Source organism: Mustela putorius, unplaced genomic scaffold, assembly GCF_011764305.1.
Source record: "Mustela putorius furo isolate JIRA1106 unplaced genomic scaffold, ASM1176430v1.1 tig00003944_pilon_pilon_pilon, whole genome shotgun sequence".
In the NCBI taxonomy this organism is placed as follows: domain Eukaryota; kingdom Metazoa; phylum Chordata; class Mammalia; order Carnivora; family Mustelidae; genus Mustela; species Mustela putorius.
Genome location: NW_025422088.1, coordinates 5602294 through 5629491, shown reverse-complemented (window position 1 = coordinate 5629491; position 27198 = coordinate 5602294). Strand labels below are relative to the sequence as shown.

The window sequence follows — 27198 nt, the reverse complement described above, 5'->3', positions numbered from 1 at the left end:
GTCTTTAGGGGCGCCTGGGTGGCTCAGTGGGTTAGGCCTCTGCCTTCAGTTCGGGCTGGGGTCTCAGGGTCCTGGATTTTAGCCCCACATCGGGCTCTCTGCTCAGTGGGGAGCCTGCTTCCCCCCTCTCTCTGCCTGCTTGTGATCTCTGTCAAATAAATAAATAAAATCTTTTAAAAAAAAAAAAGAAAGAAAAAAGTATCTTTAAACTTATCAGTGACTGTTAGGAAGAAAAGGACTTGTGTCCATTTAATGCATAGATTAATGTATGTATACTGTGTTTCATCTCTGATTTTTATCTTTTAATACCTTATTTCATCGCTTAACCTTTGAAGTTCCTATTTACCTATCTTGTCATCTTCTCATCAGTCTTCCTAACACAGTGGCAAGAACATAAACCTCAAGGTTGATGTCTGCAAATTCTAGCTTTACATTTCATGAGCTTTCACTTGGAGGAAGTTAACTTGTCAGGGCTTTTAATTTCTTATCTTGTAAAAGAGGAATTATTAAGCTTGTTAGAGTTCAACAAGCCTAGGGACACCTGGGTCAAGCAGCTGCCTTCGGCTCAGGTCATGATCCCAGCGTCCTGGGATCGAGTCCCACATCGGGCTCCTTGCTCAGCAGGGAGCCTGCTTCTCCCTTAGCCTCTGCCTGCCATTCTGTCTGCCTGTGCTCGCTCTCTCTCCCTCTCTCTCTCTGAAGAATAAATAAAATCTTTAAAAAAAAAAAAAAAGAGTTCAACAAGCCTAAAAAGAGACTTGGATAATATATGGATATTTAACTTTGAGTATAAACTCCGCCCTGGTCCCAAGCTATACAATCCATCAGAATTCTGTTGGATAACTTAAGTGGTCTCTAATACCCTCAGGAAGAACTAGCTTGATTGGATGATCATCTTGTATTAATGAGGTCTTTTTTATTTTTAAGGGCTTTAAAAAATGAAAAAAGCTGAAGGGGGCTTTTTTCTAGGTCTCTTGGTTATTGCTCTTGAAAGAGCCTTACCTTTAGACCAATTGCCTGATTTTTTTCTGGAGAGGTTTTGTGTGTGTTTGTGTGTTTTATTTAACCAGCTTCCACATTGTAACTCTATTGATACACATGGTTTCTAATGCACCGTATTCCTTTTGTCAGATTGCATGTTTTAGTTCTGAATTATCCACTAGACTTGAATACATCTATTTTGCATCTTTGCAGCTCTGTTCTCTTTATTTTCTCCTTTGAGGTACTAAATAATGCATTTGCTAGTGAGTTATTAACTGGTGATAGAACTTGCCCCATTTTTTATAGATGGGTTTGCTGGATTCTTCCCCTTATACATGTTTATAATTCCCCATATTCAAGTTTTTTCTGCTACTTAACTGTTTTCTGTTAGACTGACTGTAAGTTATCTCTAGGATTCTGAAGAAATTAAGCAGATCAGTAACAGCCACAATACTAGGAAGTCCTAGATTTTCACTAAGTGACATTCTTATTTAATGACTTGGTAGAACACTTAGGTATACAAGAATGATATTTCTAAAAGTCTAATGTAGACCCAGGCAAGGAGTAAAGAAAATACCTATTTCACTGAATGAAATTAGAAAGAAAGTTAATTTTCATAATAGTAAATAACAGATTTGACAGTATAATCCAAAAAGAATAGTTTTGATCTAATCTTTCTAATTACTTTAAACAGGAATAGCTGTAAATGATGCTAACCGTGATAACTCTCAAAATAACTTGAGTTATAGTATGGTTTTTGAAGCAATAGATGAAATTAAGCTTCATTAACTAATTTTAAACTCTTTTTAGGTAAATGAATTGGTGGATGCCAGAGATGTCGGCCTTGGTGCTTGGTTTGAAGCCCGTATACGTAGTGTTACTAGAGCTTCTGATGGACATTCACGTGGCAAAACTCCACTGAAGAATGGCAGTTCTTGTAAAAGGACTAATGGAAATGTAAATCATAATTCCAAAGAGAACACAAATAAATTGGACAGTGTACCCTCTACGTCTAATTCAGACTCTGTTGCTGCTGATGAAGACGTTATTTATCATATCGAGTATGATGAGTAAGTGCTCATGCTATTGAGGACTTCATTCATATTTTTGTTTATAGACACAAAGCCTTCCATTTCTAGATTGTTTTCAAATAATAGTCTTTCTGAAGAAATCATTTAGGGGTCATATTCAGTCTGTTACCCTTTCAGTGGTTGTAACAAGGGCTTCTTAATGTTCAGTCATCTCTGGCTCCTAAGTGGTTTGTTTTTGACATCCTAATGCCTGGCTTAAGTTAGTGTGTGTAAGGGTTTCTTTGTCTCTTCCTCTATGATCTAGTTTTTGGGTTTTTTGTTGGGGGGGTGTTGTTTTGGTTTGGTTTTCTTGGTATTTAATAACATGTAGAGTAGTGTAGCTATTAGGATGAAGTTGAAATGCTTTTAAATAACTTATTGAGAAAATTCACATACATAGTTTACTCATTTAAAGGGTACAATTCACTGTTACTATTGTGTTCACAGGATTGTACATTACCACAAACCAATTTTAGAACATTTTTATCCCCTCCCCACAAAAAAACCCATACCCAACAGTCACTCCCTTTCTTGTCTTCTCAATGAAATGTTTTTAGATGTTCTTTTTTAAAATTTATTTTATTTTTTAAAGATTTTATTTATTTATTTGACAGGGAGAGAGCGAGGGGCAGAGGGAGTGGGACAAGCAGGTTCCCTGCTGAGCAAGGAGCCTGATGCGGGACTCAATCCCAGGACCCTGGGATCATGACCTTAGCTGAAGGCAGCCGCTTAACCGACTGAGTCACCCAGGTGTCCCAAAATTTATTTTATTTTTTTAAGATTTTATTCATTTGTCAGAGGGAGTGCATGCAAGTGGGAGAGGCAGGCAGAGGGAGAAGCAGGCTCCCCTCTGAGCAGGGGGCTGGATGCCGATGCCAGACTCAGTGCTGGGATCCTGGGATCATGACCTGAGCCACCCAGGTGTCCCATTTTTAAATGTTCTTATGAAAACAGTATTAAGAACTTGCCTTGAGGGCTGAGATTTCAAAATTGATTTTTTTTTTTTAAACGTTTTCAAAATTCTAGTATAAAAGTTACCATTGGGGCAGATTTAGTATTTATTCAGCACACTAAAGGAAATTGTTATCACTCAAATGATAACCTTAATATGCATGGAAAATATTAGGCTACCAAATCTTGATCAAATATAAGAGCTCAAGATTCTTAAATGGTTTTAATATCCCCCCCCCCCTGCCGCCATGAAATCGTGTAAAAGACTTTGGTGTTAACCCAGATTTCCAGGATGCCTAGAAAGGGGTCAAAGGTAGATCTCATTAGTCATTATTTTTCTGATACTTCCTGTGGTGTGGCTAACTTGCCAACATGGCTTATTTCAAATGAGACCTCATACAGTGAATACAGTACCATGTAACCAACATGTTGAATGAATATTAAGATCCAGAATTGGCCAGAACTGGCAATATTGGTAAATTGAGTCTGGGATAGAAAGGGATTAGAGTTGGTGTGTTGACAGTAATCTGTCTCTGAGTTTGTGAATGTGTAACAAAGACTATTGAAGACTGTAGCTATCTGTATATCTGGTATCAACAAGTAGAGTTCTTGATTTGCTTTGAATTTTATTTCTTAGAAAATAGAAGAGTTATTTGGTGAAAAAAAATATTTTATAAAATATCACTGTGAGAATTAGTATAATCTTTAAACGGTAAGTGAACTAAGGCTTATTAAATTTTTAACAATTTTGGGGGACTCGGTTTTGGAGTGAGACTTTCGAGGGATAGGCCTGAGTTTGGTGTAATATTAGGGCACAAGTCACTATACCTTAGCATGTATTTGGCGGTTTTTTTGTTTGTTTTTGGAAGGAGAAATTTGTCTTGATTAGAATAAAGGTTAATAAAAGAGTCTAAATCCAGCATGCATGAGAAGACTAAAATTATTTTTCCTAAATACTTTTATGTGATAGTATTAAATGTTTCACAGCTGGCAACTTAATGATAGTTGAACTGTCTTTGAGAAATAAAAGATGACAAAAGCTTAAGTGGTAGGTGAATGTCATTCACATCTTCAAAAAGAGAAAAAGACTATATAAAACAAAGTATAAAGTAAAATAGATGAGCTTTTGGATAAGAGTCTCAAGGAACAGAAAGCTGAAAAGAATCATGACTTAGAAAGAATCATGCCCCAATATGGATCTAACAAATCTTTCAAAGGTTCGTTCCTTATCGTTACTGGAAAGTAAGTTAAAAACTAGTAAAGTGCCTGTTGTTCTCAATAAGTTAATAAACAAGTTCTTGATTCTTGATTCCTTCGATAGAGGCTGCATTGAGGAGTGCTGTTGGACTGTGGGGGTTTTCTTGTTTTATTTTGTTGTTTTTTGTTCTTGTTTTTGTAAACTCCAAGTGAGTCAATAAAATGTAGCTATTAAGTAGTTATATTGTAAGGTAGCTGGAATAATCAGGGTAATGTTACTGCTGTACTGAGCTGATTATTCCCTACTTGGAATATTATTTAAGAATACCAGCAGGACCTGGTGTATCTTCAGAGTAGAACCCAAAATGTAAAATTATGATGAAAGAACTAAGTATTTTGTTTAAAAAGATGTGGATCATGATAGCTTTCACATTTTAAAAGTTCTGTATAGGAGAAAGTTCTTTACAACATAGGTGGTAAATTTAGGATAACCTAAACTTCAAAACAGTCAAATCTCTGAAGAGAGAATCATCTGCCCTGAAGAGTGAGCAATAAACAAGCATTGGCCATCTTCAGTCATATAGTTAGCGAGATTAGTTAGAGATACTACATTGCAAAGAGAACTTATAAAATTTAAGTGATTGGATTTGGTGACCCCTTAGATTAATTTTTACTTCTGCAACAGAAGTTCTCAGTTTTTTTGGACGTAAGCTTACTTAAATAGGCGTTAGGTACTTAAAAGCTACCATCCCATTCCCTTTTTGTACTAAATATTAACATTTCCCTCAGTGAACTAACCTCATTTCTCTCCTGTTAGAGTAAACTGCTTAGTTAATAATCATATCTCCAAACCTCTGAGTATAATAATATAATTTGAGCAGGCTGTCATTTAGCCAGGGCAGAGAGGTATATGGGACCAAGGAACCCCAAAAAGCCAAATAAAATCTTGTGGTAGACAAGGTTCTAAAACATAAATTTGTTTTCCTAATCTTTATTTTTCCTTCAAAAATTAAAGATTAAAACCTTGTAAATTCATAAACATTGAGATTTATCTGAAATATTTTAAGATTTAAGAGTTTTACTGTTCGTAAGGGTTTTTTTGTTGTTATTGTTTTAAGATTTATTTGAGAGCACGTGCAGCACTAGTAGGGCAAGGAGCAGAGGGAAGGGGAGAAGCAGACTCCCAGCTGAGCAGGGAGCCCAACTCAAGGCTTGATCCCAGGACTCCAGGCAGACACTTAACCAGCTGAGCCACCAATGTGCCCTCTAAAGGTCCCTTTTCTGTAGATTCTTTGATGGGCATAGACTGAATTGTTGAAGGTTTCTAGTGAAGATCTTGTAGTTCATCAGTCATAAGGCCTAGATTAGGCTTGTCCATTTTATGGTTCACATCTACTGCAAATACGTCAAAGTGCCTGGTACAAAGTAGTAGTTGTGGGGGTTTTCTTTTCCTAATTGCTGTTTGATACCACTTATCATTTACCCTTGTCTTAGCGCAAGGGCTTTGTATTTTTAGAACTCAACCATTATGTCATAAGTACTTAGGAAAAGAGTTGGTAGTAGGAATATTGAATTTATACTTAAGAGATTTAGATTCTAAGAAATTCTGAAATTTTCTTTAAGGTGTGGTTTTTGTTTTGTTTTTTTAAAGATTTATTTATTTATTTATTTATTTGACAGACAGAGATCACAAGGAGACAGAGAGGCAGAGGGGGGGGGAAGCAGGCTCCCTGCTGAGCAGAGAGCCCCATGCCGGGCTCTATCCCAGGATCCTGGGATCATGACCTGAGCCAAAGGCAGAGGCTTTAACCTATTGAGCCACCTAGGTGCCCCCTCCTTAAGGTTTTAAAAACGTACCTGCTTAATGGGAATGTACAACATGGCTGTGAGGAGAGCTGCCATTTTTCCTCCCAAAGTCATGATTACCTGGGAGAGACTATGCCTGATGAAAGTGTATTTTTAGTGGTATTTTGGGCCAAAAAAGGGGGGAAAGGGATTCAGAAGTGAGCAAACATCAGGGTAATACAGGCAAGTATAAATCATGAAATGGTTAAGCAGTCAAGAGAAAGAACATGAAGTTTCCCCTTATTTCATAGTAAGTTTGTACTAAATACTTCCAAGCTTTCTAAAAGTTGTATTTATTTCCATTAACTGCTCTCTCTCTATAGGTAAGGTATTTAAAGTTTAACACTTACAGTCCTGAACATCTAAATCCATAAGGATGTGACTGTCATCTTTAAGAGTAAACACCCTGATGATGACTGAAGATTAAAAAGTAGACTTGGAAAGGACAGTAATTTCTTAAGTGTTTCTGGTAGGTTAATATCAAGGTAGTATGTGTATGGCATAGCTTATGACGATTTAGATTATGTTAAATCTTAGGTGTCAGATTCTGATGTATCTTCTTACATGGATGACCTGTGATCTTTAGCCCCAGTGTTAGCTTCATTAACTCCCAAATGAAGATACCAAGGTTTAATTATGTAATTTGCCAAAGGCAAAATCTATTAAATGTTCTGACTCCAGAGCGAAGAGTTAACCAATATGCAGTGTTACCTCTCAGCCTAAACTTGGTACATGGGATTGATAGTAACCTATGATTCTGTTGTCTTCAAAGGTCAACCATTTTGTGACCCTAAAGACTTACTTAGACTTAGCCTGGGATTTAAAGCAGGCACCGTACATCCAGCTTCTGTTGAGTTTAACCCGAGGTATGTAAGCAACTGAGGCCACCATACTGAATTTAATCTTGACTCCTTATTTGGCTGCTTTTATCAGCAGATAAGGGCTAAAAATCTTACCCTGCTTTTGTATTAAGCATCATCTGTTCTCAGTAGATTTGGTTTAGATTTCTTTTAATTAGCCTGACTGGTGTGTTTCAACTTGGGGTACCCATTAATTTTCTAGGACTTCCCTCAAGAACTTCTAGTATGATTGTGCTGTGGTTGAGAACAGCTGCCCTCAGATTAGTATGGTTCTCTGTATATTCCTTGGGCAGCAGCATCAGCATCACTTGTTAGAAGTGTAAATTTTGGGTCTCATGCCAGATGTAATGAATCAGTCTTGGAGTGGCCCAGCAGTCTGTTTTAATAAGTCCTCTGGGTGATTTCTGCCACCCAGGCGCCCCCACAAGGTCAAACAAGTGAATTTAGGAATACTATTCTTGTTGGTAATTTTTTTCTTTATTTCTTTTTTTTACTTTTTTTTTTTTTGCGATTTTATCAGAGAAGAGAGAGTGAAAGCACACCCAAGAACCTAAGCAGGGAAGGGCAGAGGCGGAGGGGAAAAGAATCTGAATCTGAAAGGGACTCCACACTGAGCACAGAGTCTTACTTGGGGCTTGATTCCACAACTGTGAAATCATGACCTGAGACAAAACCAAGAATCTGACATTTAACCAACTGAGCCACCCAGGCATCCCAAGTGATTTGCTTTCTTTACTGCTTTATTAAACTTAGCAGTCTAATGTAGAGATCTTGATTTCTAAATTTTAGCTCATTTCTGTAGAAAAGTAAGCTAGAAGACACCTGATTGGATAAGGAAGTGTATATGTAAAGAAGGAGAATGGTTTTGGATGTTTGTTTTTGTTTTTGTTTTTAATGATTTTATTTTTAAGGAATTTTCTATACCCAACATGGAGCTTGAACTCACAGTCCCAAGATTAAGAATCACATGTTCCACCAACAGAGCAGCAAGCACCCCTTATATCTATATTGTATGTTAAGAATGAGTATTTTCTATAGTTAGGTGAAGTTGAAATCTTTAAACCTGAGTAAATGTTAGCTAAGAGTCTTTGTAATCATATGCTCTGTAGTGTTCCTATTAAAATAGAAAAGTCAGTTTACCTCAGATACAAATGTTTTTGTTTTTACTTTTTAGTAAATTATTCCAACATATTCTAAAAGTGGCACCTGGGTAGCATAGATGGTTAAGCATCTGCCTTTCGCTCAGGTTATGATCTCTAGGTCCTAAGATCAAGCTCCTCATTGGGCTCCCAGCTCAGCAGGGAGTCTGTTTCTCCCTCTGTCTCAGTTTCTCTTTCTCCTCTCTCGCACTCTCAAGTGAGTAAATAAAAATCTTTTTAAGAATATTCTTTTTAAAGTATAGTAGCTTAATTTAATAACTATATAGTGCCTGACAGTGTTATTTTAGCAAGTACTTTACCTGGACTGTTTTTGTAATCCTCATAAAAATTCAGTGAAGTGTAGGTATTTTTATGTGTTAAAGTGGAGATTGTTTTTGTAATCCTCATAAAAATTCAGTGAGGTGTAGGTATTTTTATGTGTTAAAGTGGAGATAACTGAGATTTAGAGAGGTTTTAACTTGGCTGATAAGCGTTAAGCCCCAGTTCACAAAAGCACATACTTAGAACCATTCTACCATACTATAATTTTGAAAGAAGCATGGTTATAAAATAAAACATCTATATGTAGCAAATAAAACATCTATATGTAGCATTGTTTACATAATTAAAAAAAATTTTGTCTCTCCAGTTATGCTGATTTTGCAGAACAGATACCTTGAACCAAAGGTTCTTTTTGTCCATAAGTGCCTGTGTGCCTTTTTATTCTGTGGGGAGAATCCATAGCTCATTAGTGGTATATGACTTTTTAAATCAAATAGGTTAAATTGCTGCTTTTAACACAGTGTCAAGGCTCTACCATGGGACTGAGTCAAGTGGAAATGTCCTAGCATCACTTAGGACTTAGAGTGTAACTTATGCCAAACTATAATTAAAAGCTCATCTGGCAATTATCTTAGTATAATGTTGTCATTGCTTTCAGCATTCTTTAAGATTTTTCAAGCTATTCTCAGCCTGTGTTTTATGTCTTTGAGTAGCCTTAATTATTTCATATAGAAGTCATTGAGTCAGTTCTGAATAAAACAAGTGGTATTTTTAGATAAAAGTTCTTTTTTCTATAAAGTAACAAAACTAATTTTCTTGACTGTATTGATGTACTGATCTGTTTCTGAAGGAGTCCCCGAAATTTTTTTTAAAGATTTTATTGTCAGAGAGAGTAAGTGTGTTTATGAGCTCAAGTAGGGGGGAAGAGACCACAAGCAGGGGGAGTGGCAGGCAGAGGGGGAAAGGATCTGCTGAGCAAGGGCCCTGATGCAGGACTCTGACCCTGATCCAGGAGCCTAGGATCATGGCCTGAGCTGAAGGCAGATGCTTAACAGACTTAGCCACCCAAGTGTCCCGAGGAGTCTGAAAAATATTTTAAGCAATGTCAGAATGTAATGATTTCTGGGTTTTGATGGGAGAGAAAGAGTGGCAGATTTTTTTTAATCAAGTCAGTGTTCTGTTGATTGTTGAGTATAGACAACAAGAATGAGATGTTTAATTTCAGAACCCACATGCAGTAATCAGTCTGCCCCATTGTTACTTGAATGTTACTAATGTATTTACCAAAGACTTCAAATATTTCTTCCAGCTTTCTCTGACATGCCATAATGAAAAGGAAGGTGGAAGAAGTTAAGACTGTGGCTTTGTCATTGTTCTTCTATTGTGTTATAAGATCACTTAGTGCCTAAAATAATGACTCTATGGATTGATTTCACCTTTTCAAATGTTTACATCCTCCCTTTACATCCATGTTTCTTTTTTTTTTTTTTTTTTTTTTTTTTTTTTTTTTAAAAATATTTTATTTATTTATTTATTTGATAGACAGATCACAAGTAGGCAGAGAGGCAGGCAGAGAGAGAGGAGGAAGCAGGCTCTCCGCGGAGGAGAGAGCCCGATGCGGGGCTCGATCCCAGGACCCTGAGATCATGACCTGAGCCGAAGGCAGGGGCTTTAACCCACTGAGCCACCCAGGCACCCCTACATCCATGTTTCTGAAAAGGTTGGACAGCAGCACTATAGATTCATGGAGAAAGATGTTTAAAGTGTAGATTCCAGAGGGACCCCAAAACCCTTGGTACTCCCACAGGGGGTACTCCTGTGTTGGGTTGGGCCTGGGTAAGGCCCAAGAATCTGCTTTTCGAGTTAAGTACCCCCAGAGACTTGTTAAGAATTCAGAGTAGTAGTTATTTTATAGTTCAGACATTAGAATCAGAATTTGGTTTGTTAAGTTTTTTTGTTTTGAACTCCTGCAGCTTTGATATCCTCATCTGTAAATATCTTCTTGACCTGTTTTTTTCCCTAATAATCTTGAAAAATACCCAGTAATAATAGAATCAAACTTTCTGCATTTCATTGATTAATAAAGCCAGGTTGGTAAATACTCTTAAATAAAGTTTCATCTTTGGCATAGGTATTTTGTAACATAAATATGTTGTTTACATTATTAAAGCAGTTATCTACCGTTGTTAATGTGTTATAGGAATGAGATTTATTTCCATGCCTACTACAAGCAGTTATAAATTAATTGTCTGAGTATGCTTGACATTTAAGGTGTGAAACTTAGTAGTGTTATCTATTAGAATAAATGCTTTTTGCATGTGGTATGACATTAAAGATTTGCTAAACTAGAACATGCCTCCAGGTGAATGGTGTTCTTACTTAAGCATATTAGCTCCAGGAAGCCATCCATATTTTGAAGGAAGGCTTCGTTAATATTATTTTGCTTAATAAAGTTTGAGTCTAAAATTAGTATGAACCTACAAGTCACCTAAGGAAACGTAATTTACTATTTATAATCTATTTTTGAGGAATAATGCTTAGTTTCCCTGAGATTTAACTCCTTAGGCTTTATTCAAGGATTGTTTTGTCAGTTGAAAACAGTTGGCTTTTGGCATAGTTAAGATTAATCAAAAGCGTGTACTCCAAAAGATAGTTCTAAAAGCTATCCAAATATTTGGACCAATGAAAATGTTACTGAAAAACTTGAGCTTTGGGATTTTTTAAAATTTTAATTCCAGTATAATTAAAATGTTACTAGCTTCAAGTGCACAATATAGTGATTCAGCAATAAGCTTAGGGATATTTGAGGGTTGTCTGATTTTGTCTAAACTCTAAAGGATGCAACAAAGTACCTAATTATAATAACTTACATTAGAATAACCTTGACATTAGGTTCTGAGAACAGGAAGTCATAGTATAAGAGAAGGAAGAACCCTAGTTTCATACTTGGCGTAGGTTATAGGATTGGCCCTCAGCACCACGTAGGTAAAGTTAGCCTTGATAGATTCCTAACTCTCTGTATTTCAATCTTTGAGGATATCTTGAGCCCGGTTTTAGAAGTTATTCAAGGTTATAACACTTTCCAAAATATTTCCAAAAACAAAACGAAAAAAACAAAAGTATTTCAAATAGTCTCCTACATAGTTTTGCTCAGTGCAAATGCTGAAAGAAGTTAGTTGCTTGGACCAATTTGCAGAGGTTGTCCTCCACTATACATTAGACCTTATGGGACAGGAGAATGCTGTGTTGGGGACTCCCTGTACTTAAATTGAATACTGGCATAATTAACAGTTGAACTGACTACAGGTTTTTTGTTTTTAACATCAAAAGCAATCTTTAAAAAGCCTTTATTAGGGCTTCATTGGATTCTGTGGTCCTACTTAACTAGTTAAAGGACAAAGAGGAGACATAGCAAAATCAAAATACAGTGGTCATAGTTTATTATAGTTAAGAGCCTTAGTTATTTAAAAGTCGACTTTTCTATTTAATAAGTTGCATGCCTTCAAACATTTGTAGTCCTGGTATATCCCAAATACATCAAAGTTTGAACATGGTACCTACTCAATGAAAACTTGCTTTTTTATTGTTTTAGAAATATGTACCCCAAGTTTCTAGAGTACCTAGGGCTCCAAGAGTACAAGGTATAGGAAATAACTTCCGTGTTCCTGAAGGAGAATAGCAGAGTACCAAGGATAAAGAAGTAGGAAATAACGGTTACCTGAGGGTACATTATTGTAGCTGGAATGTAGTAGGTACAGGGTATGTAGTAAGTGAAACTAAAAGGCTTTCATTTAAACATGGATGAGGAAGATGTCTGTTTATCTCCAGTCCTTCTTAAACCTTCCTAGAAGACCATAAAAGAATCAATGCATAAACCCCGCCAAGGATTAAAAAATGATATAGGAGACACACAAAAGATAGAAGAAAACACACAGAAAAGAAAGCAAGGAACTTTTAGAAGGTAAGAAGCTAATGGGTAAATGGTACCTAACTTAACAAGTCAGAGAAAACTGGAACCTAGGAATGAGAAGCCAACAACAAGCAACTAAACTGGCATTGAACAATCTTTGAAAGACTCAGGCCTTGGATTTACCAAGTACCTTGGAGGTAGGCATATGAAATAAAACTGAGAACAAAAGGATTGGTTAATTTATTTGAAAGACCATTTTAACCACTCCCACCCCATTCAGGGTTTAAACCAAGAAAGAAGACCGTGGTATTCAAGGAAACAGGAAATAATGAAAGGAGATCCCAGCATAAAGCTGTGGAACAAGTCTAGGCCTTACAGAGCAAGCTGTCCTGATTAGACTACAGCAAGTTCTCTAAAAGATATTTTGAAGCCAAAAAGATTGGTTGAGTGCCTGAAATGTTACGATGTACAGGAGTTTAACAGCCATGGCAGAATGGAGATAAAATAATGATGCAGAACAGTTAAGCATTCAGCGAAAACAAGAACTGTGGAAGAAAGGATAGGTATTAAAGCATACTTCTTTATTTATCTGTGATTTCTACTTGTTTAAACTATTATAAAACATTTAAAAATTTTTAAAAATCATAAAAAATACTGAATTTACAAAGTTTGTATAATGTACTTAAGAGCAAGAAAAAGTTCATCCATCCTTGCAGAAATACGGGTTTAGACCCAGATAATCAAGAGTTTGAATCCTGTCTCCTCCTTGTTCCTCTGCAAAAGAACCCTTTGTGCTTCATCTTTAATACATGGTGGTGTGGCAGGGTCGGGGGAGAGAATAGAATGGCACTTACATCCTAAGGATTGTAAATGTGTGAACACTTAAAGCAGGGCCATGTGTTAACCAATTACAAGGAAGAGGAGAATGGAGACGAACTGTGCACGAGGAATGGATAGAATAATAGTTTAAAGTAAAAAGCAAAGTATGAGCATGTTATTTTAAAATATAGATGTAAAGAAAAAGCTGAGGATTAAAAATGGTTGCATCTGGGGAATATAAGGTAAGAATATGGTGGGCTGGGCAGGAGACTACTTGTCTTCGTTGTAAGGCTTGAGTGTTGACTTTTTGAATTTTGTACATATATGGGAAAACTGAAAAAGGATGAGCCTTTTGTTTGGATTTTAACTTAATCACAAAGCACTGTATTACTTATTAGAGAAATCTTTAAATTTATTCAGAGGTTGAGAAAACAGTATAATGAACCCATCCCCTAGCTTCAACCATTATGAACTCCTGGCCAGTCTTTTTTAATCTAAACTAGCATCCCTAAGCACTGCTGGATTATTTTGTAGCAAGTCCCAAACCCTACCTCATTTCAACCAGTAAATGGCCTTAGTACTATGGTGGGTGCACTGCTCCTCCCTTCAAGAAAAAAAAAAAAAAATTGACCAGCTTCAAGAAAGAAATGCAGTTAGCTGAAAACTTCTAGCAGCGCCACTTTGGAGACCTGCTACAGTGTTTGAGCCAAGACCACACTCTCCTGGCGGCACCCTCCAACCAGTGAGCAAGTGTGATCTGTACCATAGCTTACCATCGGACTGGTCAAGACTTTATCAGAGTTGTAACACATTCTCGTGCTTTTCTTGCTGAATCCTCCCTTCGAAGTGACCTAACATGGTCTTTTGCCTAGACCTAACTCTTTCTCCCTGTCTTTTATAGGTTCACCTTCATCTTAACATCTCAGAGCATTCAACGGGCAAAATAGCTGAAAGCATTCTTTTTAAAGTGTGTAAGAAAAGAACATACCAGATCTCAGACTGATTTTCTTTAAAAGGTGTTTGTGCAGTGTTTGAGAACTTAGCTTTCAGGAGGATTCTCATCATTCCATGACTTTAAAAAAATAAAAAACAAAACAATAATTCACTGTGCCTAACCTGCAGACAGTATTGGTTTGTGCTGAACACCAGCTTCTTGAAGTGCTTATGTGATCAGCCCCTAATAAAAATCGTGTATTCTTTAAAAAAAAAAAAAAAAAATCGTGTATTCTTTCTTTTCTGAACATCCCTAATATATAATGTTTCACATGTGTTATAATTTGTTGCTGGAGGATTTAAGCACATTTCCAGTGTGACTCCACTGGAAGAGGATTCTGAGTTTGTACTTGGTTTCCTTTGATTTTACCCTATGTGCCTTTTTCCTTTGCTTTTTGCTTTGTATCCTTTCACTGTAGTAAATCATAGCTATGGAAACAACCATATGCTGCCCTATGAAAAAGTCCTGTAAATTTCCCTAGTAAATCACGGAACCTAAAGATGGTTTGGAAACCCTGACAAACCAACAAATCCCACATGAAATTTGTAATGATTCATAAATATGAAATAACCAATCAGTAGTCTTGTCTTTTCCAAAAATATATTTAGGTTGTCCAAGTAAGGATCAAAACCAAGATCTACCCATTACATTTAATTGATGGGTGAAATCTGTAAGTTGAGACTTAACCTATTTTTTCCTCCTTGCTAATTTATTTGTGACAGTTCAGTTCAGTTCATTCAGTTTTCCCAGAGTCTGGGCCTTACTGATTACATCCCTGTAGTGGTATTTTAACTTTTCAGTTTCCTGAAAGCTTATACTTCTATCTAGAGATTTGATTGGATTCAAATTCTTTACCTGATAAGACTAGTTGAGAGAGGGTGTTTACTTACTTACATAGTATGGGGAGGCACATAATACCTACTTCTTTCCTTTGGGGGGGGGGGTCTTAAGATTGAGTGTTGTGGTTCTGATCCATTTATTGTGAAATTTGCTATTAGCTTTTAATGGTTTAGCAGCCATTAATCTTTACCTAATTCCACTATTTTGTTGTGTTACAAAAAGAATGCCACCTTCTATCTTTCCTTCATTTATTAGCTATAATTCTTTCATAGAGAACTTTAACAACCAGCTTCATATATAGAAAGATAAACTGTTGGGGCACCTGGGTGGCTCAGTGGGTTAAAGCCTCTGCCTTCGGCTTAGGTCATGATCCCAGGGTCCTGGGATCAAGCCCCGAATCGGGCTCTCTGCTTGGTGGGGAGCCTGCTAACCCCCTCTCTCTCTGTCTGCTTCTCTGCCTATTTGTGATCTCTGTCAAATAAATAAAACCTTTTAAAAAAAGACTAGGAAGATAAACTATTGATTCCTAAACTTCTTTTTTTTTTTTTTTAAGATTTTATTTATTTATTTGACAGAGATCACAAGTAGACAGAGAGAGGAGGGGAAGCAGGCTCCCTGCTGAGCAAAGATCCGGATGCAGGGCTCGATCCCAGGACCCTGGGATCCCAGGACCCAGGATCATGACCTGAGCCGAAGGCAGAGGTTTTAACCCACTGAGCCACCTAGGCGCCCCTGAGTCCTAAACTTTTTGAGTGTTAAGTTCTTTAGAATCCTCCAAAGGTTGGCCAGTAAGATTTTTACTTAAAAGTATCATTATGAACTAACACCTGCTTTAAAGTTTTTGGTACTCAAATTGTCCAATCTCTGGCCTGTGGAGGCTCCTTCAAGTTGAGCTTGACATAACCATTCTTGAGGGTTTCTTCGCATTCAGGTGTAGTAGGATATTCCAAGCCCTTCTGTGTCCTGCACAGGCCTGGCTTCAGCCATTTCTTCAAGGAACTCTAGTTCTTTTTAGAGATCGCATTTAGAGCACATAGTCTGGGCTGCTCATCAATACTTGTTTAATCATGTTTCTAGGTTTTCTCATTGGATACAGCCAGGAAATACTTAAATATACCATAGGTTTATATTGATATTTCCAATTAAATTGAGAGAAAGGAGTTACAATTTAATCTCTTTAATCTTCCATTTGTTATTTTTTCTCTTACTTGAAAACTCTCAGTTCCAAATAACAACATCATTGATTTGACTTATCCTGCTCATTATAGTTTCAGGCTAGGCAATAGTAATATTGCAAACAATATGACTACTGAAAAGTTGGTGGTTTTGTTTTTTACTTTATGTTCTTAAGAAGTAACCCTATTTAGATGTATTGTTCATCTAGTGTTTTTAAGTCACATATAATAGTTCCTCCCTACGTAGTTAAGCCACCATGCCTTTGCTTTTTAGGAATTTCTTAAATGTTTTAAATTCTGCTTTATAATTGTGAAAAAATTATATAGTTCTATAGGTAGATCTCCAAAACAAGATACATGAAGAGAAACAATGACCATCATGGTTTCTTCTATTTCTTAATTCTTTTTATAGTTATAGTATAACTATATTTATTAGTTTTGGTTTATCCTGTTTTTAAACTCCAGCAAAAGTGTGGTGTGGGTTTAAGATGTGATCCTAAAGACAGGGAGTTATGTTAGGCCTTGACAGTAGGCTTAGTGAAATGCAAGTCTTCGTTAAGGAGGGTATTGTTATATGAAAGATGTTAAAGGTACAGCATAAGGAGGACTTATTAACTGAATTAACTTATTAACTGAATGAAGGCATTATTAGAGGAATTGGAGATAATTCCTAAGTTTTTGGGAGTATAAATAGTTTCCTCTAGAGAATACTGAACATCAGATTATGGGATGGGGAATTCCATCTTGGATGCCTTGAATTTCAGGTGCTTCTAAATTATCTATTAGAGAAATGTCGTTGGAGATATGAATCTGAAGAAAAAGGAGTTATAGTGGAGCTTATGTGTCACAATTCTGTGTGTGTTAGGATGTCTGTAGAATTTTTTTGCCATTGAAATATGCTTTCTTACTGTATTAAACTATGTATGCTTTCTTACTGTACTAAACTGTATTAAACATATATAATGTGAAAATTATATTTTGGCATCATGACATTACAGCGAGAAAAGAATTTTAATAGTTTTCTATCCTATGGTCTTAAGGATATTGAAGCAGGAAACAAGTTCACAAACTTCCAAATTAGAGAAATCTTAAATAACCTAATTTAACTTTACTTTACAGATTGGGAGAGATGTTGGTTATTTTTGTGACCAAACCAATGTGAAGCAACATGAGTGTATAAACACAAGTGTTTGGCAAGAGACCTCTAAATTTAGGTTTGACCATTAAAAAATGGGATTGAAATGGGAGAAAAGCAGAACCATAGACATGGTTTTGTACTTGTCAGTTTCTTTGGGATTATTTCTGTGGGATAATGACAGAATATTAACTGACATTTACTTAACCCATTATATGCTGTTTTAAACACTTTACAAGTCTTATTTTAGTTCTGGAAACAACCACATGTGATACACTTAGTTAACATTAAACTACATTTTACATATGGCAAGGTTTAATATGTATACAGAGTTTTCCCAAGGATATCCAGTAGTAAAAAGCTAAAATGGGAATTTAAATCCAGCCAGTGAAGACACCAGGATGATAAAGGACTCAAAATATAAGTTTTATATACGTTGAAGGAAATCCACTTAAAATATTTTTACTTAAAAGAGAACATTGACGGTGGCAAGGACATTTCAACTGTCCAGTATTACATCTTTTGTGGACAGTGTCTAAGTTTCCTCTTGGGACTTAGGTACAAAATTAGTTGCAAAGCTTATGTTTGATCCAGTATCAGGTGTTTTCTCTTCCCTATGTCAGAGCTTTATGAAGATAGAAGGGCTTTTCTGAGCATTAAAACTGCCCCATTATCACTTACTGTCCAAGCAGAGGTTACATGCTTATTTGGAAGACTTATTGTAGAAGGGAGTTATGGCACTAAGAAGGTAATTGGACCAGATCTACACTGAGGCCCTTTGCTGATAGTGAGATTTTTTTCTTTTTCAGTTAACTAAAATATGAAGAGACTTTGTTAAATTGGATGATTAACTAAAGATCTCACCCAGGATTTATGCCCGTTTACTCAAAATGAGTTAGGTATACTATGAGAGTCCTAGGTTTGCAATAATACTTGGTTTCTTCAGAAGAACCAAGGCCTTCCTGCTAGAACTGCTTCCAACTTTGGACTCACGGTTAAGGGTTAATGGTCTTGTCTACCTTGTTAATACTGTCACAGTAGGGTATGATGCTTACTCATATAATGCACTAGGTTTATCAAACTGGAGCATGCTTTTTAATTACTGACAGGATTTGTGAAAATTAATTGCTGGGCCTCATTCCCAGATGATCTGACTCATCCAAAGTGGAGCTGAAGAGTTTGCATTTGTACCATGTTTCCAGATGGTGTTGATTTCATGCTGGTGTGGGGCTCATATTTTGAGAAACACCATTATAATAGTTCGGCCTACCCCAGCAGATTGAGCTTTCCAAGAGTAGGAACAAGACATTACTTATTTCTTTGACTCCCCTACTACCAAGAGTTACAGGTCTTAATTTTGTAGCTATTGTTACTGTTACATTGCTCTCTAGCTCTCTATGGCTTGTTAATGCCAGAAGTTAGGCCTAAATTTTAGGAAACTTCTAAAGCTTTAGGTTTAGATCAAGTTTCAGTTTAAGTTAAGCTTACCTTTAGAAGCACAGAACCAGTATTCTGCTAGAATTATTTCACATGGGTCCTTTTTTTTTTTTTTTTTTTATCCGTTATGAAACTACATGGCTACATGTAAGAACTAGAATTTTGCCTCTCCTGGAAAAATGGAGGTTATTGAAATGTACTAAGTTCATTCTTACTGTGTGTAAAGCAAATAGCAGATCTCAGTGAACTGTTCAAGAGCAGGTCATGTGGTCCTATTAAAGTAATCTTTAAGCTTAGGTTAAGAAAATGTGGAGCAAGAAGAGCTTGTGTTTTTACCTACTCCTACGCCTTAAGCTAGCAAAGAATGTCTTACTAAAATGTTACCAAAAACTATTTATTCTGGCAGTTACAATCATGAAAAAAATAACATTTAAGTGGAATTAAGAGTGGTTGGGCTTTTTATATGTATTCAATATACTTTCAGTCTTTGATAGTAAGCAGCATTTTGTGATTCTTCTCTTTTTCTCTCCTCAGATATCCAGAAAGTGGTACGGTAGAAATAAATGTCAAGGATCTTCGGCCACGAGCTAGAACCAATTTAAAGTGGAATGAACTAAATGTCGGTGATGTGGTAATGGTTAATTACTCTGTAGAAAATCCTGGTAATAGAGGATTTTGGTTTGATGCAGAAATTACCACACTGAAGACAATCTCAAGGACCAAAAAAGAACTTCGTGTGAATATTATCTTGGGGTAAGATTACTTACTTACACTGATGCCCTTTAGCTACTGAAGTAATCAAGGATGTAATTTTTAGATATTACACACATGTTCCTTAGTTTTAATGAAAAAAAAAGGTATCTATGAAAGTTAGAAATTTACGTACTAAAGGAGAACTTTTTAATATAAATTCTTGAGATTTTTTTTTTATTAAGGATGGCCCTTAAATGTCCATCACTGCTTTAAGGCTGTGGAGATATTATTTGAAAGCATCTTGGAAATAGCTGAATATTTTATTCAAGAAATCCTTGCTTACCTCACAGGATTCTTACAGGTAATATACAAAAGCATGTCAATAGCTGTGGTTGTTAATGAGGATTTATGTTGATATAATAGCAGTGAATATCAGCCTGACCACCTATCTGCTGTACTTAGTAAGGCTAGCTGAAATTTTTCTTTATAGTAATTTTCTTCATTTTACAGAATTTAACAAGCTTAATAAAGAGAATTCGAAATATAAGATGTCACCCAAAATGCCAAATTGCTCCACTATTTCTATCATTAATTCTTCAAGAAATAATTTGGTGTTGGGGTGCCTGAGTGGCTAAATCACTTGAGTGTCTGCCTTGGGTTCAGGTCATAATCCCAGGGTCCAGGGATGCAGTCTCCCTTCAGGCTCTTTGCTCAGCAGTGAGGCTGCTTCTCCCTCTGCCTGCCACTACCCCTGCTTGTGCATGTGTGTGCGCACGTGTGCTCGCTCTCTCTCTCTGCAAATAAATAAAATTTTTTAAAAAATCATTTGGTGTTTCACTCAAGTGATAAAGTACCATGCATTGTTTCACAGCTACTTAACACATAGGAAAATATTATCACCATCTTTCTGTGTCCGATTTTTTTGAGTAGAATTTATTGGATGAACAGTAACTAATTTTTTTTTAAGTCTGTTAAACTCTTTCTAGTTTTTATAGTATTTAAGTAAATAATCTCATATATGTATTTTGTGCTTTGCTTTTTTTTTTTTTAAGAATGAATTTTTATAAATACATTTCTGTTGAGCATTGGGGATTCTAGAATGTCCCTGGCAGTTGTGTATGTGTTTGTGTGTTTGTAGGAAGCAGCCCCCCCAAGATTCTTGTCAAGTTCTGTTTAACAGGATTATTGTATGTAACATATATATATATATATGTTGGATAGATATATAATATGGAGTATATGTTAAATATAATGGATGTATTATACCAAATCTGAGATTAAGCATCTGCTTACAATTAATAACACAAAGAAGGGGGTCAGTAAATAACAGCCTACTGGTTGCTTGATTTTATGAAAATACTTAACTGGAACATAATAATGTCCTCCCATTTACACATTATCTATGGCTGTTTTTGTATTCAGCATTGTTCAGTGATGCAATTGAGACTACCTGGCTTGAATACCTAAACTCTTTACTTTCTGGCCCTTCATGGAAAAAATTCGCTGACTCCTAAGATAAAAAGAATGTTGTAGGGTGCTGAAAATAATTTATATTTTAGAAAACAGTTTCAGAACTTTCTACAAACACTAGTGTGATTCTGTTGCCAGGTAAGGATGTAACTCAGACTTTTGAACAAATTCAGATTTGTATAAGGGTACAAATCATGAAGAAAAGGAAAAGGCCTGTACATAAATGGGTTAGATAGGGAATCTTATAACGTACTTGAGTGTAAGAAGTACAAAACAGCATGTGTATATAATAGGAGGAGATAAAAGTACTCACAGAGTTAAAAAAAGGAAAAATACCTTCCTATTTAAAAGATTTTCCCTGAGGGATTCTGAAGTATAGTTAGAGTGGAGCATCCTGGCCTTAGGGACTAGAACTAAGATTGAGTGGAAATTATAGATAGGCAGATAATGACTCACTAGAGAAAACGTGATAGATATCCCAACAGTAAAACACACTGTCCTGTAAAATACTATGTTCTGTGTCATTTAAGTTTTTACTAGATGTGTTAGAAATGTTAAGAGCTTAAAAAGAAGTCAGTGTGGCATGTGGTATGGATAGGATTTTTTTTTTCCATGGTTAGAAATCTTTTTTTTCTTTACTGGAAATAGTGGATAAATAATCGAAACCAAAGTCTAAATGTATTCTGCTATTGACAGTTTTGGGCTTATGCTGTCGTGACATCATACCCATGTTCTGTTGCTTATGCGCATTAGTTTTTGTAGGGTGCATCTTGCCCAAAAGTAGAATTTTGGGGTTGTAGAACCTGTATATCTTGACTTGTATAGATAGGACCAAATATTTAAGTAGCTGTATCAGATTGCACTTTTACAGCAGTATTAGAGGTCCCGTTGCTCTGCATTCTCATTCATAGTTAATTTTGTCACACTTGAATTTTTGCTAATCAGAGGGGTATATAATAAAATAGTATATCATTATGGTTTTGATTTGCATTTCCTTGACTAATGAGATTAATAACCTTATGTTTGTTGTCAATTTAGATACCTTTTGTGACAACCCTGTTCCAAACATTAATGTTTTGTTGTTAAGTCTGTATTACTGATTTTTTTAAGGAGTTCTAATTATGAAGACTTGACCATTTCAGTTATGTAAAGGGTAAAGATTTTCACTTTTATAGTTTTTCTTATATTTTGAAGCTCTTAAAAGTTATAGTCACAAAAAGAAATTATAACTATCTGAGTAATGGAAGCTAACTTTTTGTGGTAAACATTTGTCAGTATATACATCTATCAAATCATTAGGTTATATACCTTAAACTTACAGTGTATGTCTATTATATCTCAGTAAACATGGGAGTGGGCAGGAGAGAAACTTTTCACCTTTTAACCCAAAATGAGTTAAGATATTATTTAAAAAGCTTTGTGGTTTTGCCTTTCTTTGTTAGGTCTTTAATCCATTCAATGTAGGTTTTGAGATAAGGGTTTGACTTACCTTGATATATATAGATAATGATCTTTCCTGGCATTGCTTATTAAAAAGCCCATTTTTCCCACACTGGTCTTCAGTATCACCTCATATCAAGTATGTAATTTGATGGATCCATCTGATTTCCATGCTGTACCATTGGTCTCTTTTTGTGTATCCTGTCAGTTCCACATTTTGATGATACGACAGAACAGGGCTTTCTACCTTGCTCTTCAGTAGTTCTGTTTTCTTAGGTCTTTGTGCTTTCATTTGAGTTTTCCAAGTCATCTTGGTAATTTAAACATAAAAACCATTGGGAACTTAATACATATTGTGTTGACTCTAATCCAGAAATGTGCTTTTTCTTCATTTGTTTAGGTCTTTAATGTGTTTTTCTCCTATTAGCTTGAAACATACAACATGTTTTTATAGGTTCAAAATAAATCAGTGATGGCAGGTATATGGTAGAACCTATTCAATACTCTCCAGACATCTGATCTTACCCTATTTAACTTTAGGTACTACTTACTGTTCCTATAAATGCTTTTGCCCGGGGTGAGGGGGGACAGTCACTGGTATGTAAGTAACCTTTAATCTTGTATGTAGTAGCTTTACTGAATTTCCTAGTTTAAATTGACACATAGATTTTGGGGGGAATTTTTATGATTATCTCTGAATTAGGACATTTTTGTCTTTTAATCTTTTTTATTCACCAGCTGCGCTCTAGTACATTATTGAAAGGATGTGGTGATAACAGACATCTTTTTTCTCCCTTATCGCTAAGAAAAACTTTTCAAAACTCCACCAACTATAATATTTGTCATAAGCATTTTGTGGATAAATGCTGTCCTGGATTTGCACTGACAATATTTTGTGTGGAATTTTTGCATTTGTGTTACTGAGTAAACTTTGCTTGTTAATTTGCCTGTCTAGCTATCCTTCAGAAATTATTAGGTTTTATAAAATAATTAGAATAATATTTGTCTTATAATGAAGTTTTGTGTTTTTTTCTTGACTGTTTGGTAGAACTTCTCAGTAAAGCCCTCTGGGGCTGAGCTTTCTTTGTGGAAGGATTTTTATGATTGGCTCAATTTCTGTAATGATGGGGAGACTCTGATTTCCTATTTCTTGAATTAACATTTTATATTTTTTTTCTAATTTTATTTGTCAGAAGGAGACACAGTGAGAAAGGGAACACAAGCAGAGGGAGTGGAAGAGAAAGAAGCAGGCTTTCCACTGAACGGGGAGCCTGATGCAGGGCTTGATCCCAGGACCCTAGTATCATGACCTGAGCTGAAGGCAGACGCTTAACTACTGAGCTACCCAGGCACCCCTAAAATTTTATTTTTTTAGGAACTTGATTTTACCTAAATTTTATTTACTGTCACAAGTTTGCTTAATGTCATTTTTTAATGTGCAGTCTTTATTATGATCCCTTTTTTATTCTTGAGTTTAGTTTGTGACTTTTTAATCTGTCCCACCAGATTATGAATTTTATTAAGCTTTTGCAGATAATAAGCCTACAGCTTTGATACACTCTATATTATTATATTGAAGGTACAAAAGGAGAAATGCAGGACACCCTTTTTAATCTATCTTGGATATTTGGCAAGGATATTTGACAATAAATAGATAGATATTTAATCTATTTTGGATATTTTATTTGATACAAGGATATTTAATTCCAAGGGAACTTGGAATTAAAGTCCATGCTTGTTTCTGTTTTTATTGTTGTTTTGTTTTGTTTTATTTTTAAGATTTCATCTGTTTATTTGTCAGAGAGGACAGGAGCACAGCAGGGGGAGCGGCAGGCAGAGGGAGAAGTCAGCTCCTTACTCAGCAAGGAGCCTGATTTGGGACTCAATCCCAGGACCCTGGGATCATGACCTGAGCCAAAGGCATATGCTTAACCAACTGAGCCACCCAGGTGTCCATCTATTTTAAATTTCTGAGTACCAAAAAGTGAATATGCTTAAACTTCTAGTGATCAAATTATATTTTTAGTGTCATTTTCTGTTTCTGTTTTAGCACTGAAGAAAATTCAGAACAAAAGTTTGTGTAGTTTAAATCTGTTTTTTATAATACTTTGTTCAGTTACTGTTATGCATATTATATTTAATACCACATGAAGTTATATTAGTTTAGGTATTGATGAGTGGAATTTAAATTCTATAACAAGAAAATAATTTATCTAAGGCTAAAACTAAACTATGGGTGACTTTATTTTCAGTGCCATTTTTTTAAGAGCTTTATTTACTAAATTTTATCCATACTCTTTTATCATCAAGTCTCTTTAGTGATATTTTTAACATTCTTACACAGTACAACTTTGGTGTCCATTTTCAAGTTATAAATCAAAACTCCCTGTATTTTGACCATATGGGTCTGCTTGTGGTGCTTAATCATATATGTAAACATGTTACTGCTTCAGAGCCTTTGCATTTGGTGTTCCCTTTGCCTGTTCTGCTCCGCACAGATACTTGCTCTGTCTCTTGTCACAGGTGTTTGTTCAGACGTCACTTCAGAAGACGTCACTTTCTTGATTGTGTTGTATAAAATTGTATATGCACATGCCAGGCATAGATTCCTTGAATTCTTTCCTTACTCTTATTTTTCTTTGTAATATTGATTATCATCTGACATTTGTCTTTCTTGGCCTACTTGTGGTAGTTTTCCTATTCTTGCTGCAAAAAATTACCACAAACTTGGTGGCTTAAATAGTATAACTCACCATTTTATAAGTCCTTTAAGTCAGAAGTCTTGTATGGATTTCACTGGACTAAAAGTGTCGCAAAGATGTGTTACTTTTTGGGGACTTTGAAAGAGAATCTATTTCCTTGTCTTTTTCAGATTTTAGAGGCCCTACACCCCAATTCCTTGGCCCACTGCCCACTTCCTCCCTTTTTAACATTTCATTTCTGACTCTCCTACTTTTAAGTTTCCCTGTAATTAACTTGGGCCTACCTGCATAATAAGGTCATTACTTAATCCTGTCTACAAAGTCCCTTTCACCATGTAATATAATATTCATATGTTCCCACACTTAGGATCTTGAGATCTTTGGCACTTATTTGTTCTGCCTGTCATACTACTAAAACATTAATGCCCTTTTGGTAGCTGCCATGTGCCAGGCCCTGTTCTAGGTACAAGTTATAATGCATATTCAGTTAATAGAGTATTTCACAGAATCGGAGATCAATGGTTTTTGTTTTGTTTTGTTTTGTTTTTAACATCTCAAAATGTATTTTAAAATTGCTATTGGAACACAGTTAGGTTCTTTTCAGAGATTTGAGTTTGCTTCTGCTAGGCACCTTGGAGTACCATCTAACTTAACATTCTCTGAGCCTTAGACCACACAAGTAGTATGAATTTGTATCTGCAAAACAGCATGAATCATACCTTTTGTGGTTCAGTTCTTGGGATACTTTTTCTCTTTTTACTCAGTGATAACATCAAAATAATCCTGTTTATTTTCTGTCTCTACCTGCAAGGTGGTTTATTTACCATTTATCTTAAACTGTGAGAAGAACCATTTGGTATCCTAGCTTTACTTGAGCATCCTTAGACACCTCATCTCAGACTTTTTTCTTTCTTATAATTTCATAAAATAGTGTGTCTTAGAGTTGGTTGGTTTCCATCTAGAGTACCAACTTTAGGGGTGGTTCTTAGACTACCCCATTGCAGGCTAATTTCTTTTTTGGTAGTATATAAAATACTGTATTTTACATTTGCTGGTCTATTAGATTGAAATGAAATGTAGTATTGAAGGAATTTTCATGTTTTTTGGTGTGATTTATGCTTCATAAACTTTGTGCAGAAGAAATGGGTATGGTAGGCCTTCAACTAAAATGATAAAAGAGTGAAAAAGTGATTCTTGTTTTGAAATTGTTTTTGTGATATTTATTGAAGCATCTATTGAAATACATGGAAGGTTTCTGTTTCCAGGTAGGATGGACTAGCTAGCAGTAATTAGCATTTTTACCTAAAACAACTAGAAGATCCAGATCAAATACCATTTTCATCTGAAGGCAACAGAGAGGCAACGAGAACTACCAGGGCTTAGGACTCTGGAATGGGAAGAACTTCAGAAGGCAGTTTTTTGTAGTTGCTTTTGGCCGTGGGAGCTTTGTTAATTACAGATGCAGAGCATATCTAATGGAAAGCAGTTGGGGGCATGGTGGAAACAGAAATCAGAGCTTTAGGCAAGTAATGGGGATGCCCTGTTTTCCTGATACAACTTTTGCTAAATACTGAAGTTTTGCTGGGCAGGAGGCTAAAAATGTAAGTAAACAACGAGGTGGAATTTTCAGCAGTTTTAGGAGACAAATATAGATTTTGGGATCACTAGTGGAATGGTCCCACAGAGTATACAAAAGGCTCTTAGTGGATGGCTAAGACAAGTGTGTAGCCTAAATTTTAACTAAGACTATAAACAAGACTTGCCTCCGCATAGTTGCTGAATAAAATATTAAAACACCAGAGTATCTCCCAGCAGAAGGAAGATTGCTCCCTCTTTGTGGTATAGAAATATCTGAAGCCTCCTCTAATGTCTTATATTTATACTATTGAATTCTTAGGTTTGGGTTGATAACATCTTTATTTTGGCTTCATTTTTTGTAACCTGTTTTTCATTAGAAATGTATTTCTAAATTGAGAATTTTTTCATCTGTGTTTTCAGATGCTGTTCTGTATTCTGGCTTATGCTGTATCTGATGAAAACTCAGCTTCTAGTCCCTCTGTTTTTATCTTTAGTTTTCAGCAACATTATTTCAATAAGCCACTGTGTTTTCTTTATATTTATCCTGCCATGAAGCCAAAAACACTACAAAATGACAGGGTCACGTAATGAAAAACCAGCCAGAAAAATGAAGCTGATCTTTGAGACACCTGGGTGACTCAGTTGGTTAAGCTTCAGTATTCTGCTCAGGTCATGATTCC

The 27198-nt window shown here is 35.8% G+C and overlaps 1 protein-coding gene across 3 annotated transcripts in view; it reads left to right on the top strand.

The window, feature by feature from the left end:
• Positions 1-27198, top strand: part of UHRF2 (ubiquitin like with PHD and ring finger domains 2) — a 90741-nt gene that overhangs the window by 16225 nt on the left and 47318 nt on the right. For all 3 annotated transcript variants that reach the window (XM_045069857.1, XM_045069855.1, XM_045069856.1), the window contains 2 exons: positions 1792-2051; positions 19170-19388. In XM_045069857.1, coding sequence (XP_044925792.1) covers positions 1792-2051; positions 19170-19388 — 479 coding nt within the window. The remainder of the gene's footprint in view (positions 1-1791; positions 2052-19169; positions 19389-27198) is intronic.